Source organism: Pituophis catenifer, unplaced genomic scaffold (genome assembly GCF_029215685.1).
Source record: "Pituophis catenifer annectens isolate HBS135680 unplaced genomic scaffold, rPitCat1.0.hap2 SCAF_1, whole genome shotgun sequence".
In the NCBI taxonomy this organism is placed as follows: domain Eukaryota; kingdom Metazoa; phylum Chordata; class Lepidosauria; order Squamata; family Colubridae; genus Pituophis; species Pituophis catenifer.
The window spans coordinates 342,280,607-342,296,717 of NW_027256881.1; the positions used below are offsets into that span (position 1 = coordinate 342,280,607).

Consider the following 16,111-nt stretch of genomic DNA (forward strand, 5'->3'; position numbering starts at 1 on the left):
ACTAGAACTCACCATCTCTTGACGATTTGACTCAAAGCCACCCAGTCGGCTTTCATGCCTAAGGCGGGACTAGAACTCACTGTCTCCTGATAACTGGCCCAAAGTCCCCCAGCCAGCTTTCATGCCTAAATTGGGACTAGAATTCACAGTCTCCAAGTGATTGGCCCAAAGTCACCCAGCCAGCTTTCATGCCTAAAGCAGGACTAGAACTCACCATCTCCTAGTGATTGGCCCAAAGTTCATCCATTTGGCTTTCATGCTTAAGGGAAGACTAGAACTCACCACCTCTTGATAACTGGCCCGAAGTCATCCACCCAGTTTACATGCCTAAATTGGGACTAGAATTCACAGTCTCCAAGTGATTGGCCCAAAGTCACCCAGCCAGCTTTCATGCCTAATGCAGGTCTAGAACTCACTGTCTCCTGCTTCCTAGACCCAACTGCTACTGCTGGGTGGGAGAGGGAGTGAGGGTCGTCTCTGTGTGTGTGGCCGGGGAAGCATAGTGCAAGCTTAGTGAGCCTCAATGTGGCTGTACAGATTGTGCAGGTGGCCAGCGAGGCACAACATCCATGTAGAGAGGCTGGGAAGGGCCTGTAGGTTGTTGAGACTTACCAGAACAACTTGTGACCTTCCTTGCCTGCTTCCTCATTGATGTTGCTTGTGTGAAACCGGCCGGGAAGATTGCAAGTGGTAATTGTGGGTCCGTGGGACTCACAACCATCATAAGTGTGAGCTTTTTGCTAAACACCCAGATTGTGACCACATGTCCACAGGAACAGAACGTCAAAGACCAGACATAACCACCATTCATTCAGCACTGTCATAGCTTCAAGCAGTCACTGAAGGAGTGGTCGTTAACCGAGGACTCAGGGGTGAAATGCTCCCGGTTCAGACCGGATTGCCCGATCTGGTAGTGATGGCGGTGGGTGGTTCGGAGAACCGGTAGCAAAAATCCCTGCGCGCCCCCCCGCCATGCTCAGCTGAGTTGCATGATCATCAGAGGCTTTTTTTTTTTTACTTTTAAAAGCATTTTTTCTACAACCTCTTCTGATGAAAAAATGCTTTTAAAAGTAAAAAAAAAAGCCTCTGATGATCGCACGGCTCAGCTGGGTTTCAAAACCTCTTGGCTGAAGAGGTGGTAAAAAAAATGCTTTGAAAAGTCTCTGACGATCCCAGCTGAGTTGCCTGATCGTCAGAGGCTTTTCAAAGCATTAGAAAAAATGCTTTGAAAAGTTAAAAAAAAAAAAAAAGTTGGCTACGCCCACCCAGTCACATTACACCCCCCCCACCAAGCCATGCCCACAGAACCGGTAGTAACACATTTTACATTTCACCCCTGCGAGGACTACCAGTATAAATCAATGCAAATAGAAAAGGGAAAACAGATGAAGGAAATAAAAGAAGAAAGCACAAAAGAGTAAATAGCAGATCTGACAAAGGTCAAGGAAAGGCAAGTTTTCTGGCATATCATTTGTGAATTGTTAAATTTACTAATACATAAATACAGGTGGTCCTCGACATACGACCGCAATTGAGCCCAACATTTCTGTGGCTAAGCGAGACAGCTGTTAAGTGAGTTTTGCCCCATTTTACGACCTCTCTTGCCACAGCAGTTGGGTGAATCACTGCAGTCGTTAAGTTAGTTACACGGTTGTTAAGTGAATCTGGCTTCCCCATTGACTTTCTTTGTCAACATATAAGTTAGGAAAACCGTCATAAGTTACTTTTTTCCAGTGTCGTCGTAATTTCGAACGGTCACTAAACAAACTGTTGCAAGTCGAGGGCAACCTGAAGCAACAAGTGAATATATCACTTTAAATGACTGAAAAACACTGCCGAGATTTAAGCATAAGTTAATATCAGGAACCAGGCTCCATACAATCCAAATCAGTATAGATAACCAGCAATACATTGAATCAACACCGAGACTCGGTTCTTGCTTTAGTTATCACATGAGATCGAAGAACAAATCTGAGACGTAAAATTTTGAAATTTTAGGTAGGATATAAGTCCATGCACTAAATTATGATGCAGGAACGGTTTCCACTTTGAATTAATTTCTATGTCAATTTACTTTTAAGGTGTGATTTTACCATGCTTTTTACAATTCGGAATTCAGCTTTTAATAATTGTTTCCTTGTGGTATGAATCATCTTCCAGAATTGTTGAGCTCTGCAACATTGCCACCAAATATATATATATATATGCAAAAAATTAAAATCTCAGGTGTTTTTAATTTTTTGCATATGCACACCCACGAAAACTTAAGAAGATATGTGTGTATATATATATATGTGTGTGTGTGTGTGTGTGTGTGTACAGTTAATATTTCGGGTTTCTTCCCATGTAATTGTGAACATATCCCTAAAAAACATATCCCTTTTAGGGATATGTTCACAATTACACGGGAAGAAACCCGAAATATTAACTGTACACACATATATACCCGTGAAAACTTACATAGACAAGTGTGTGTGTGTGTGTGTGTGTGTGTGTGTGTGTGTGTGTGTGTTTCCTCTAGCCAGGTTTTTCCTACGTAACCAAGGTTTTTCTGGAAAAACCTGGCTAGAGGAAAAGCACACATAAATCCTACGAAGAAGTAAGAAAATATATGTGTGTGTGTGTGTGTGTGTGTGTGTGTGTGTGTTTTTCCCTCTAGCCAGGTTTTTCCTACGTAGCCAAGATTTTTCTACAGCCCTAGCTCAGTGGAGTCACATCCACTCAATTCTGGGCTTTTTTCTTCTGGCAGCCAGCAGGCCCTATGCTGCCCTATGCTGCTTAGTGAGAGACTTATATAGATCTATTTCTGGCTTGTTAGCCATCATCAGTAAGCCACACCCACATCTCATGTATCCTCCCTGTAAAGGTACAATATCTATTTTCTTACTTTTCGTAGGTTTTATGTGTGTTTTTCTTTTAGCCAGGTTTTTCCTACGTAGCCAAGATTTTTCTACAGCCCTAGCTCAGTGGAGTCACATCCACTCGATTCTGGGCTTTTTTCTATATATAATGACCCAAGTTGCTCATTATATTTCCCACAATATTTTAGAGAAGGCTTTATCTATTTTAGGAATTAAGACTGGGGTGATATCCCAGCGATAAAACAGCTTGAAGCCATTCTGTCTAAGGGCGACATTCACCATAAATTTAATATTTTGCTTTCATTGCAATTCCCATCGCTGCATTGCTATTTCTACATTCCGGTGTGGCATCCATTTAATCCTGTAATTGTTGAAATGCACAGATTCTGAGTCACTTTTCATCCCACCCAAAAATTCTGAATTATGTATTGGTAGTCCTCGGCTTACGACTACAATTGAGCCCAAATTTGTGGTTGCTAAGGGAGACTTTTGTTCAGTGAATTTTGCCCCATTTTATGACCTTTCTTGCCACAATTGTTAAGTGATGTTTTCCCAAAAATAAGACCGGGTCTTATATTAATTTTTGCTCCAAAAGACGCATTATGGCTTATTTTCCGGTTAGGTCTTATTTTGGGGGGAATACAGTACTAAACGCTTCCGTCTGGTTGATGATCTTAACTGGGGCTTATTTTTGGGGTAGGGCGTATATTACGAGCATCCTGAAAAATCATGCTAGGGCTTATTTTCTGGTTGGGTCTTATTTTCGGGGAAACAGAGTAGTCACATGGTTGTTAAATGAATCTGGCTTCCCCATTTGGGATGCTGCAGCCGTCGTAAATATGAGCCAGTTGCCAAGGGTCTGAATTTTGATCATGCTGCAATGGTTATGTAAAAAATGGTCATAAGTCACTTTTTTCAGTGCCATTGTAACTTGGAACGGTCACTAAACGAGCTGTGGTAAGTGGAGACTGCATTACAAGACTTTTGAATTCAGTCAAATGACCCTTGTTTCTGCATTTTTTTTGATACCCTGTTACTTATTTGAAGATCCTACAGCAAGTAGGGTAAACTAGATTACTGTGAATTGAAAGTCTCCAAAAAAAAAATGGATTTATCTTTGTCTTGTTGATAATTAGATTTTGCCGTCTAAATAAGTTATCCATGTCCTACTGATCAAATTTCTTAGCACTTTCCTCTTCATGTGATTAGTTGTTTAATAAAAAAAAAGAAGTAATATGGGTTTTTCTAAAAATACAGGTAATCCTCCATTTACAACAATTCATTTAATTTTTTCAGTGCTGTTGCAACTTTGAACGGTCATTAAATCAGCTGTTGTAAATCAAGGACTGCCTGTATTTACGACAGTTGATATGTCCCGGGGTCATGTGATTCCCACTTGCGACCATCCCTGACATGGAAAGTCAATCAGGAAGCTCGATTGGCTTAACAATCCAGTGATTCACTTAACAACCATAGCAAAAATGTCCTCAACTCGGGCAAAACAACTGTCTTGCTTAGTGATGGAAATTTTGGGCTCGGTTGTAGTCGCAAGTCGAGGACGACCGGTAGTTATTTGCGAATGCATCCCCTTAATTGCCACACTATCTACAGAGGGGAGGTCAAAAAAGTCAAAATGGCAGCTGCAGCCATCCCATTGGAGCCTTGCTCACACAACCCACGTTGAACAGAGGCAGGGCATTGGCGGAATGACTGTGTCTGCCATTTTGACTTTTTTGACCTTACAGGGCCTCTCGCTGTTCTCCCATGGCAGAACTTAAGCGAACTTCATAGAACGATCTGTTCTCCGCCGTCCCCTCCCCCAAAATCTCGGTCATTTCTTCTCTTCCCCCTTCATTTTTTTCACTATCTCTCTGCCGTGGCGGCTCCAGCTGGTGTGTAGGTTGCACTTTTCACAGATGGTGCCGAACGAACACATGGAACAAGAGGCACACACACACACACACACACACACACATACACACACAAAAGTGTGGGTTCCGTTTCTCCTGTCTGTAAATTGTCCCCGTTCAGGAAACCGGAGGAGGAAGAGAGATGCAGCAAGGAAGAGACGGAAGCTCTCGCCCATCCGCATGCTCGCCAGGTCTGATTCTGCTTAGCTTTCGGGCAATCAGACAAGGCGGGTTTGGTTCTGTGGAATAGTGTTTCTCCACCTCAGCAACTTTAAGATGGGTGGACTTCAACTCCCAGAATGCTCTAGCCAGCATGGTGGCCTTTACCTCTGAGAATGCCCCAGCCAGCATTTGTGGATTTGAAATCCCAGAATTTCCTAGTCAGGTTCTATGGACTTCAACTCCCAGAATTCCCTAGGCAGCATTTGTGCATTAGAAATCCCAGAATTTCCTAGTCAGGTTCTATGGACTTCTATTCCCAGAATTCCCCAGCCAGCATTTGTGGTTTTGAAATCCCAGAATGCCCTAGCCAGCATCTGTGCATTTGAAATCCCAGAATTTCCTAGTCAAGTTCTATGGACTTCAACTCCCAGAATTCCCCAGCCAGCATTTGTGGTTTTGAAATCCCAGAATGCCCTAGCCAGCATCTGTGGACTTCAACTCCCAGAATTCCCCAGGCAGCATTTGTGGACTTTAACTCCCAGAATTCCCCAGGCAGCATTTGTGCATTTGAAATCCCAGAATTTCCAATCTCTATTCCCAGAAATCCCTAGCCAGCATTTGTGGATTTGAAATCCCCAGAAATACACACACCTTGACAGTAACAACTGGGATCTGCTACAAAATGTTGTAGTAGTACATCTATGCACTACCCACTGATGTGGGGGCGGACATCTTTCTTTAACAGGCCAACGTCCTGCCATCAATTTTAATTTTTTATTTCTATTCTGTTGTGAATCTTTTGTGGTTTGTGGGCTAGTTGTGGCAAAAAAAGTGGTAAAATTGGGCATGGCTCACTTAACAACGGTCTTGCTTAGCAATTAAAATTCTGGCCCCGGCTGTGGGCATAAGTCCAGGAGTATCTCTATGGGGTTGCTTTAGCAAACAGGGAGCAAACAGAGCTGCAGATAGTCCTCAACTTACAACAGTTCCTTTAGCAACCATTCGAAGTTACAATGGCCCTGACAATAGTGGCCGATGACCATTTTTCACACTTATGACCTTTCCGTCATCCCCATGTGATTTACATGTGGTTTACATTTGGATGCTTGTCAAACTGACTCACGTTTGTGACGGTTGCAGTGCCCTGGAGTCATGGGTTCCCCTTTTGCGACTGATCTGTCCCCGTCCCCACACACACACACACAGCCAGTCGAGGGTTAAGGAAACACTTTGGAACGCACCAAAGAGGGCGGGGCCACAACAGCGACCAACTGATAAGCAAAGTCAATGGAGAAACCAGGTTCACTTAACAACCGTGTTACTAGTTTAACAATTACGGTGATTCACTTAACAACTGTGGCAAGAAAAATTGTAAAATGGGACAAATACACTGAACCAAATTCCCCTTCACCACATACATTTGGGGCTCCATTGTGGCCGTAAATTGAGGACTACCTGTATGTTGTTTGCAAACCAACCGTTTTCTATAGGAGGGGACGTCAGATAATCAAAAGCAGAATTTGGGGTTTTTAAAACCCCAGATCCGTGATGGCGAACCTATGACACGGGTGCCACAGGTGGCACGTGGAGTCATTTCTGCAGGCACGCGAGCCATCGCCCTAGATCAGCTCCACTGCGCATGCATCCGCGCCTCCCGCCTGCCAGCTGATTTTCGGGTCTCTGCCACGCATGCAGGAGACACACATGCATGCCCATGCCGCCCTGCCCCTCCCAGGAGTCTCCACGCGGCCCGTTTTGGATGCCGATTTGGATGACATGGCTCGCGCAGAGGCTCTGGGAGAGCAAAAAACGGGCCTACTGGAAGTCCGGAAATGGGCCATTTCTGGCCTCTGGAGGGCGGGAGAAGGCAGTTTTTGCTCTCCTGGAGGCTCCAGGAAAGCCTCCGGAGCCTGTGCAGGGCGAAAAATGGGTCTACCGGAAGTCTGGAAACAGGCCGTTTCTGGCCTCCGGAGGCTTCACGGAGGCCTGGTAGGCCCAAAACGGGGGTTGTACACAGGAGGGCGGGGCAGCACGGGGGAGGATTGCGTGTGCGTGCGCAGGGGGGCAGGGCGTGCATGGGGGGCATTGCATTATGGATGTGGACACACGAGCGTGCTATCGCGCATGTGTGCACACCAGGGGTGGGTTCTAAATTTTTTTACTACCGGTTCTGTGGGCGTGGCTTATTTTGTGGGTGTGGCTTGGAGGTCATGTGACTAGGTGGGCGTGGCTAGCTGGTCAGAGTCATTTCTGGAAGGTCCTCGCACTTACGACCCGACTCATTTGTTTGCTTTTAACACTGATCAGCTGTAGGGCGGCCCTTTGAAGCCCCCCCCGGCAAGAGTTTAAACAGTTTTTTTCCCTCTAGTCATCAGCTGGGACTCAGAAGGCAGCAATAGATTGGGGGTGGGACCAAATAAAAGGTAAGAATAACGTGAGGGGGTGGGGGGGTGGGAGGGCGGGGGGGAGAACCGGTTCGGTGACATCATATCATCACCGCTACCGGCTCGGCCGAACCGGACCGAACCGGGAGGAACCCACCACTGGTGCACACTTTTGGCACCCGAGGGAAAAAAGGTTTGCCATCGCTGCCCCAGATTATGTCCTGATTGGACCTGACACCGGTCCTTCCCTTGGAGCCTTGTTCGAAGAGGCTTTTGATAGAGGAGGAAATCAGATTTTGTAAACTTCAAGAACGGTTTCATTCAGACAATTCCTTTGCCCTCTATAAGGCTCCGGGGATTTCAAATGAAAACGGCTTTATTTACGGTTAAAAGGATCAACTGGTGAATTTGAACTAGAAATGCCCAGGTCAGAAGAATTATGAATGATCAGAGTTCAATCAGAGAGAGCCGTGCATATGAAAAGAATGCAGGTAGTCCTCGACTTACGACCACAACTGAACCCAGAATTGCTGATGCTCAGTGAGACAGTTCTTAAGTGAGTTTTGCCCCATTTTAAGACCTTTCTGGCCAGAGTCGTTCAGTCAACCACTGCAGTGGTTAAGTTAGTAACAGGGTTGTCAAGTGAATATGGCTTCCCATTGACTTTACCTGTCAGAAGGTTGCAGAGAGAGACCCCAGGACTCCGCAACCGTCATAAATGCATGCCAGTTTCCAAGCACCTGAATTTTGATTATGTGATTAATGGGATGCTGCAACGGTTGTAAGTGGAAGAATGGAATATGGAATATGGAATATGGAATAGGATAGGATGGAATGGAATGAAATATGGAATATGGAATATGGAATAGGATAGGATAGGATAGGATGGGATGGGATGGGATGGGATGGAATGAAATATGGAATATGGAATATGGAATATGGAATATGGAATAGGATAGGATGGAATGGAATGAAATATAGAATATGGAATATGGAATATGGAATAGGATAGGATGGAATATGGAATAGTATAGTATAGTATAGTATAGTATAGTATAGTATAGTATAGTATAGGATAGGATAGGATAGGATAGGATAGGATAGGATAGGATAGGATAGGATGGAATGGAATGGAATGAAATATGGAATATGGAATATGGAATATGGAATATGGAATATGGAATATGGAATATGGAATATGGAATAGGATGGAATGGAATATGGAATATGGAATAGGATAGGATAGGATGGAATGGAATGAAATATAGAATATGGAATATGGAATATGGAATATGGAATAGGATAGGATGGAATGGAATGGAATGAAATATGGAATATGGAATATGGAATATGGAATATGGAATATGGAATATGGAATATGGAATATGGAATATGGAATAGGATAGGATAGGATGGAATGGAATGAAATATAGAATATGGAATATGGAATATGGAATATGGAATATGGAATATGGAATATGGAATATGGAATATGGAATAGGATAGGATGGAGTGGAATGGAATGAAATATGGAATATGGAATATGGAATATGGAATAGGATGGAATGGACTATGGACTATGGACTATGGACTATGGAATATGGAATATGGAATATGGAATATGGAATATGGAATATGGAATAGGATAGGCTAGGATAGGATGGAATGGAATGAAATATAGAATATGGAATAGGATGGAATATGGAATATGGAATAGGATAGGCTAGGATAGGATGGAATGGAATGAAATATAGAATATGGAATAGGATGGAATATGGAATATGGAATATGGAATATGGAATATGGAATATGGAATAGGATAGGATGGAATGGAATGGAATGAAATATGGAATATAGAATATGGAATATGGAATAGGATAGGATGGAATGGAATGGAATGAAATATGGAATATGGAATAGGATGGAATGGAATATGGAATATGGAATATGGAATGGAATTAAATATAGAATATGGAATATGGAATAGGATGAAATGGAATGTGGAATGTGGAATATGGGATGGGATGGAATGGAATGGAATGGAATGGAATGGAATGGAATGGAATAGAATAGAATAGAATAGAATAGAATAGAATAGAATAGAATAGAATAGAATAGAATAGAATAGAATAGAATAGAATTCTTTATTGGCCAAGTGGGATTGGACACACAAGCAATTTGTCTCCGGTACTGAAGCTCACAGTATAAACACATACAACAACAAAACATAGGCATAGGTCATAAATCGTAGTTAATTGGTCATAAAGTCACTTTTTTTCAGTGCCATTCTAACTTTGGACTTTGAACTGTCACTTTGAACTGTCGTAATTTTGAACTGTCGCTAAGCGAATGTTGTAAATCGAGAACCACCTGTAAACCGTCTCCGTTGAAAAAGGGTTATCCTCCTGATGTTTGTTAACGTGATCGTTTGCCTACACTACAGTGTGGGCGACGAGTAGATTCTCCGGGGCTTGATAGCGAGAGGGATTAAACCCAGGGTCCTAGACTCCGCTTCCTACTTTCAGTCAATCAGAATAGAGCTGGAAGGGACTTTGGAGGTCCTCTAGTCCAACCCCCTCCTTTAGCAGGAGGCCCATTTCAGACAAGTAATTGTTCACTTCAGTCTCTTCTTAAAAGCCTCCAGTGATGAAGCACCCACAACTCCTGGTGGCAAGCTGTTCCACTGGTTAATTGTCCTCACTGTTAGGAAATTTCTCCTTAGTTCTAAGATGCTTCTCTCCTTGATTAGTTTCCATCCGTTGTTTTTTGTCCTGCCCTCTGGAGCTTTGGAGAATAGATTGAGCCAGGGGTGAAATGTAAAATTTGTTACTACCGGTTCTGTGGGCGTTGCTTGGTGGGGGTGGGGTAATGTGACTGGGTGGGCGTGGCCAACTTTTTTTTTTTTTTTTTACTTTTCAAAGCATTTTTTCTAATGCTTTGAAAAGCCTCTGCCGATCAGGCAACTCAACTGGGATCGTCAGAGAGGCTTTTTAAAAAATGCTTTGAAAAGCCTCTCTGACGATCAGGCAACTCAGCAGGGATCGTCAGAGACTTTTCAAAGCATTTTTTTTCCCATCTCTTCGGCCAAGAGGTTGCAGAAAAAAATGCTTTGAAAAGCCTCTGACGATCCCAGCTGAGCTGCGGGATCATCAGAGGCTTTTTTTTTTACTTTTAAAAGCATTTTTTCGTCGGAAGAGGTTGTAGAAAAAATGCTTTTAAAAGTAAAAAAAAAAAAAAAAAGCCTCTGATGATTGTGTGGCTCAGCTGGGCATGGTGGGGGGGGGGCAGGGATTTTTGCTACCGGTTCTCCGAACCACCCACCTCCATCGTTACCGGATCAGGCGATCCGGTCTGAACCGGGAGCATTTCACCCCTGGATTAAGCCCCTCTTCTTTGCGGCAGCCCCTCAAATACTGGACACCCCACTCCAGTCTTTCTTTTCTCTAGACTGGCCAAACCCAAATCCCCCAACGGTTCTTCATATGTCTCCAGGCCTTTAATCGTTATAGCTGCTTTTCTTTGCACTTTTTCCAACATCTTTTTTGTAACGTGGTGACGAAAACTGGATGCAGAATTCCAGGTGTGGCCTTAACTAAAGTTTTATAAAGCGCTACTAATACTTCAAATGATTCCTCCATGCTTATGACATGGTGTGTGACGTACAGGCAGCCCTCGACTTACCACCATTCATTGAACAACCTGCTCAAAGTTACCACAGCACGGAAAAAAAGGGACTAGCGGCCAGTCCTCACACTTAGGACCATCGTAACATAGAACTAGCAACAGCACTTCTTAGACTGATATACCGCTTCACAGTGGCTTTTACAACCTTCTCTAAGCAGTTTACAGAGTCAGCCTATTGCCCCCAACAATCTGGGTCCTCATTTTACCCACCTCAGAAGGATGGGAGGCTGAGTCAACCTTTGAGCCTGGTGAGATTCGAACTGCCAAATTGCAGGCAGCCGGCAGTGCAAATAGTACTGCACTCTAACTACTGCGCCACCATGCATCAAGCATCCCCACAGTCATGTGATAAAAAAATCGGATGCTTGGCAGCTGGCATATGTCTACCACAGATTGCAGGATATACAGTATCCCAGGTTAAAGGTAAAGGTTGCCTTCGTACATATATGCGAGTCGTTCCTGAGTTTAGGGGGCAGTGCTCATCTCCGTTTCAAAGCCGAAGAGTCAGCGCTTTCCAAAGACGTCTCCATGGTCATCTGACTGGCATGACTCAGTGCCAAAGGCGCACAGAACGCTGTTACCTTCCCACCAAAGGTGGTCCCTATTTTTCCACTTTTTAACTGCTTTCGAACTGCTAGGTTGGCAGAAGCTGGGACAAGTAACGGGAGCTCACCCCGCTATGTGGCACTAGGGATTCGAACCGCTGAACTGCCGACCTTTCGATCAACAAACTCAGCATTTTAGCCACTGAGCCACCGCATCCCGAATCCCAGGTTAAGATATATCTTTTTTTTTTTAAATGTGGTGATCAAAACCGGATACAGTATTTCAGGTGGGATCTTACTACCGGTAAGGTTTTATAAAGCGGTTAAATGCTTTCTGCACACAGAGACGACATCACAGGTGGTATTCAGCCGGTTCATATCGGTTCAAGCGAACCGGTAGTGGAGATCACAGGTGGCCCGCCCACCCACCCCGGTGCTATGCCATCCTATTTAGGCATGTTTTCAAAAGTGGGCCCAAGTGCGGAAGGCGCGTGAGCAAGCAAAGCACATGCATGGAAGGCTGGGCACATGCACGGAAGGCGCATGCACGAAGTGAGCGTGCGCAGCGAACCAATGGTAAGAATATTGGAAACCCACCGCTGGACGATGCGCTTAATGTGCCTTCTGCTTCCGTTTCAGGGTGCGCTTTCCTGACCTACTGCGCCCGAGACTCTGCTATCAAAGCTCAGACTGCCTTACACGAACAGAAGACGCTTCCGGGGGTAAGTGTGGGAATCTGACAATTTTGCAGGGGGGTACCCATTAAATCTTGGAACGATTTCAGTTTTGCGTCATGTGTCAAAATGTGCTTGGAGAATAGAGGAATGTTCCTTGGATTTTTTCCCCCCATTGGCGTTAACTCTGCAAGGTAGTGCAGACAAATTTCACCATCAATTTCTTGCATTTCTTCATTTGAGATAGGAGGCCAAGGGCTGTCTAAAAAATCTGGTTTTTCTGTGTCCAAACCTTTGCCAATGAATTCCAATTTTTCAAGCACCCCGAATTTTAGCTCAGGTTGAACGGCAGACCTTAGATGTTTTATTCATGCTTTTTTTAAAAACTATCGATCTATCTGTCTATCATCTAAATATCTATCTATCTCTATCTCACCTATCCACCTACCTACCCACCTACATCTATCATCTATCCATCCATCAATCCATCCATCCATCCATCATCTTATCTATCTATCTCACCTACCTGCCTACATCTATCATCCATCCATCCATCCATCCATCCATCCATCCATCCATCCATCAATCCATCCGTCCTCTATCTATCTATCTCACCTATCTACCTACCTACCTACCTACATCTATCATCTATCCATCCATCAATTAATCCATCCATCCATCATCTATCTATCTATCTATCTATCTATCTATCTATCTATCTATCTATCTATCTATCTATCATCTATCTATCTATCTATCTCACCTACCTACCTACATACCTACATCTATCTATCATCTATCCATCCATCATCTATCTATCTATCTATCTATCTATCTATCTATCTATCTATCTATCTATCTATCTATCTATCTATCTACCTACCTACCTACCTACCTACCTACCTACCTACCTACCTACCTACATCTATCATCTATCTATCTATCTATCTATCTATCTATCTATCTATCTATCTATCTATCTATCTATCTATCTATCTATCTATCTATCTCACCTACCTACCTACCTACCTACATCTATCATCTATCCAACCATCATCTATCTATCTATCTATCTATCTATCTATCTATCTATCTATCTATCTATCTATCTATCTATCTATCATCTATCTATCTATCTCACCTATCTTCCTAGCTACCTACCTACATCTATCATCTATCCATCCATCATCTATCTATCTATCTATCTATCTATCTATCTATCTATCTATCTATCTATCTATCTATCTATCTATCTACCTACCTACCTACCTACCTACATCTATCATCTATCCATCCATCATCTATCTATCTATCTATCTATCTATCTATCTATCTATCTATCTATCTATCTATCTATCTATCTATCATCTATCTATCTATCTCACCTATCTTCCTAGCTACCTACCTACATCTATCATCTATCCATCCATCATCTATCTATCTATCTATCTATCTATCTATCTATCTATCTATCTATCTATCTATCTATCTACCTACCTACCTACCTACCTACCTACCTACCTACCTACCTACCTACATCTATCATCTATCCATCCATCATCTATCTATCTATCTATCTATCTATCTATCTATCTATCTATCATCTATCTATCTATCTATCTATCTATCTATCTATCTATCTATCTATCTATCTATCTCACCTACCTACCTACCTACCTACCTACATCTATCATCTATCCAACCATCATCTATCTATCTATCTATCTATCTATCTATCTATCTATCTATCTATCTATCTATCTATCTATTCCCATTCACAGCTAAATATAATACAGGTAGTCCTCGAGTTATGACCACAATGGAGCCCAAAATTTCCATTGCTAAGCAAGACAGTTGTTAAGTGAATTTGTCCCATTTTACAACCTTTCTTGCCACAGTCATTAAATGAATCACTGCCAAAAGATCTGGTTTTCTGGTGTCCAAACCTTCGCCAATGAACTCCAATTTTCAAGCACCCCGAATTTTAGTTCAGTTTGAACCTTAGAAGAAATTTTGTTCACAATTGTTTTTATTCATTCATTCATTCATTCATTCATTCATTCCCCACTCACAGGTAAATATAACACAGGTAGTCCTCGAGTTACGACCGCAATGGAGCCCAAAATTTCCAATGTTAAGAAAGACAGTTGTTAAGTGAGTTTTGCCCCATTTTACAACCTTTCTTACCACCGTTGTTTAGTGAATCACTGCAGTTGTTAAGCGAGTCACATGGTTGTAAAGCAAATCCGGCTTCCCTATTGACTTTGCTTGTCAGAAGGTCGCAAAAGGGGATCACGTGACCCCGGGACACTGCGACCGTCACAAAGGTGAGTCAGTTGGCAAGCATCACGAGACCCGGGGGATGCTGCAATGGTCGTAAATGTGAAAAACTTCAGTGCCGTTGTAACTTTGGTCACTAAACAAACTATTGTATGTCGAGGACTACTTGTATAGCTCTATGTTTGTTGCAAGAATCTTGCAAAGGTGAAATTATTTCTTCCTTTTCTTTCAAACTCTGGAAAATTAGAGAGGGTCCCTTCTGAGATGCTTCCCACATCCCTTTTCCTTTGGTAGATCTGGAAAAATTTTTACAGGCAGACGTGTGAGAAACGGTCATAAGTCTCTTTTTTCACTGCCGTTGTAACTTTGAACGGTCACTAAACGAACTGTTGTAAGTCAAGGACAACCTGCATCATCGTTTGTAATCTTCTTCGAGCACAGAGATTGAAAAGAATATTACTTTTTTCAGCAGCTGGAACAAGAAAGAAACAGATACAGATTAACAGAGTTGGAAGGGACCTTGTAGGTCATCTAGTTCAACCCCACGCCCAAGCAGGAGACCCTACACCATTTCTGACAGTTGGCAGTCCAGTCTCTTCTTGAAAGCTTCCAGTGATGAAGCTCCCACAACTTCCGAACGCAACTTCTGTTCCATTGGTTGATTGTTCTCACTGTCAGAAAGTTCTTCCTTATTTCCAGGTTGAATCTCTCCTTGATCAGTTTCCATCCATTATTCCTTGTCTGGCCTTCAGGTGCCTTGGAAAATAATTTGACCCCTTCCTCTCTATGGCAGCCCCTCAAATATTGGAATACAGCTATCCTGTCTCCCCTGGTCCTTCTCTTCACTAGACTTGCCATGCCCGGTTCCTGCAACCGCTCTTCATATGTTTTAGTCTCCAGTCCTCTACTCTTCACACTTTCTTTCTTTTATCCTTCTGCCACTCTTTTATAAATAGTAAATGGCAGAGGCTGCCTTCGAAACCAGCAAAATGTTGTTTTAAAAATGCAGACTAAATCAATGAAAATTAAGAATTTAGCAAACGTTATTTTAGGAATGTATAAACCTCTGCTCAAAATGATTAGCATGTTTCTAAGAACTGCTCCTTCGCCCCCCCAAAATTGTAATAGTTAACATGAATAAGCCTCAGCAGGCGACACATTTAGCTCAGCTCAGAAAGCTAAGCTGGACCAGTTATTTAGAAGGGAGACCACTCAGAGATCACAAGGCTGTAGCCTAGGCCAGGGGTCCCTAATCTTTGTGGCTTGGCAGCCTGTCTTGGGGTGATGGGAAAAGGGGAACTGGGCCACACGAGCACGAGTAGCAAACTGGTATGCACCGGTCTAGTTCGACTTGCACAAACGGTGGGCCAGTGTATGCGTGGGCTCGCCGGCCCACTGCTCACACAAATTGAGCTGTGTGCACACACACGCTCCGGCCATCCACTCACGCGGCCCAATTCCGAATAGGCTGAAGCCCAGTCATGGGCCGTGGCCTAGGCAGTTGCGGACAGTGGTGGGATTCAAATAATTTAACAACCGGTTCTCTGCCCTGATGGGTGGGTGGGTGTGGCCAGGGGGTGTGACAGGCAGCACTCGGCCTCTTGCATCCCC

At 43.2% G+C, this 16,111-nt stretch overlaps 1 protein-coding gene across 2 annotated transcripts in view; it reads left to right on the forward strand.

Annotated features, from left to right (window-relative positions):
* Positions 1 to 16,111, forward strand: part of CELF5 (CUGBP Elav-like family member 5) — a 109,434-nt gene that overhangs the window by 7,181 nt on the left and 86,142 nt on the right. For both annotated transcript variants that reach the window (XM_070931885.1, XM_070931886.1), the window contains exon 2: positions 12,186 to 12,268. In XM_070931885.1, the coding sequence (XP_070787986.1) occupies positions 12,186 to 12,268 (83 nt within the window). The remainder of the gene's footprint in view (positions 1 to 12,185; positions 12,269 to 16,111) is intronic.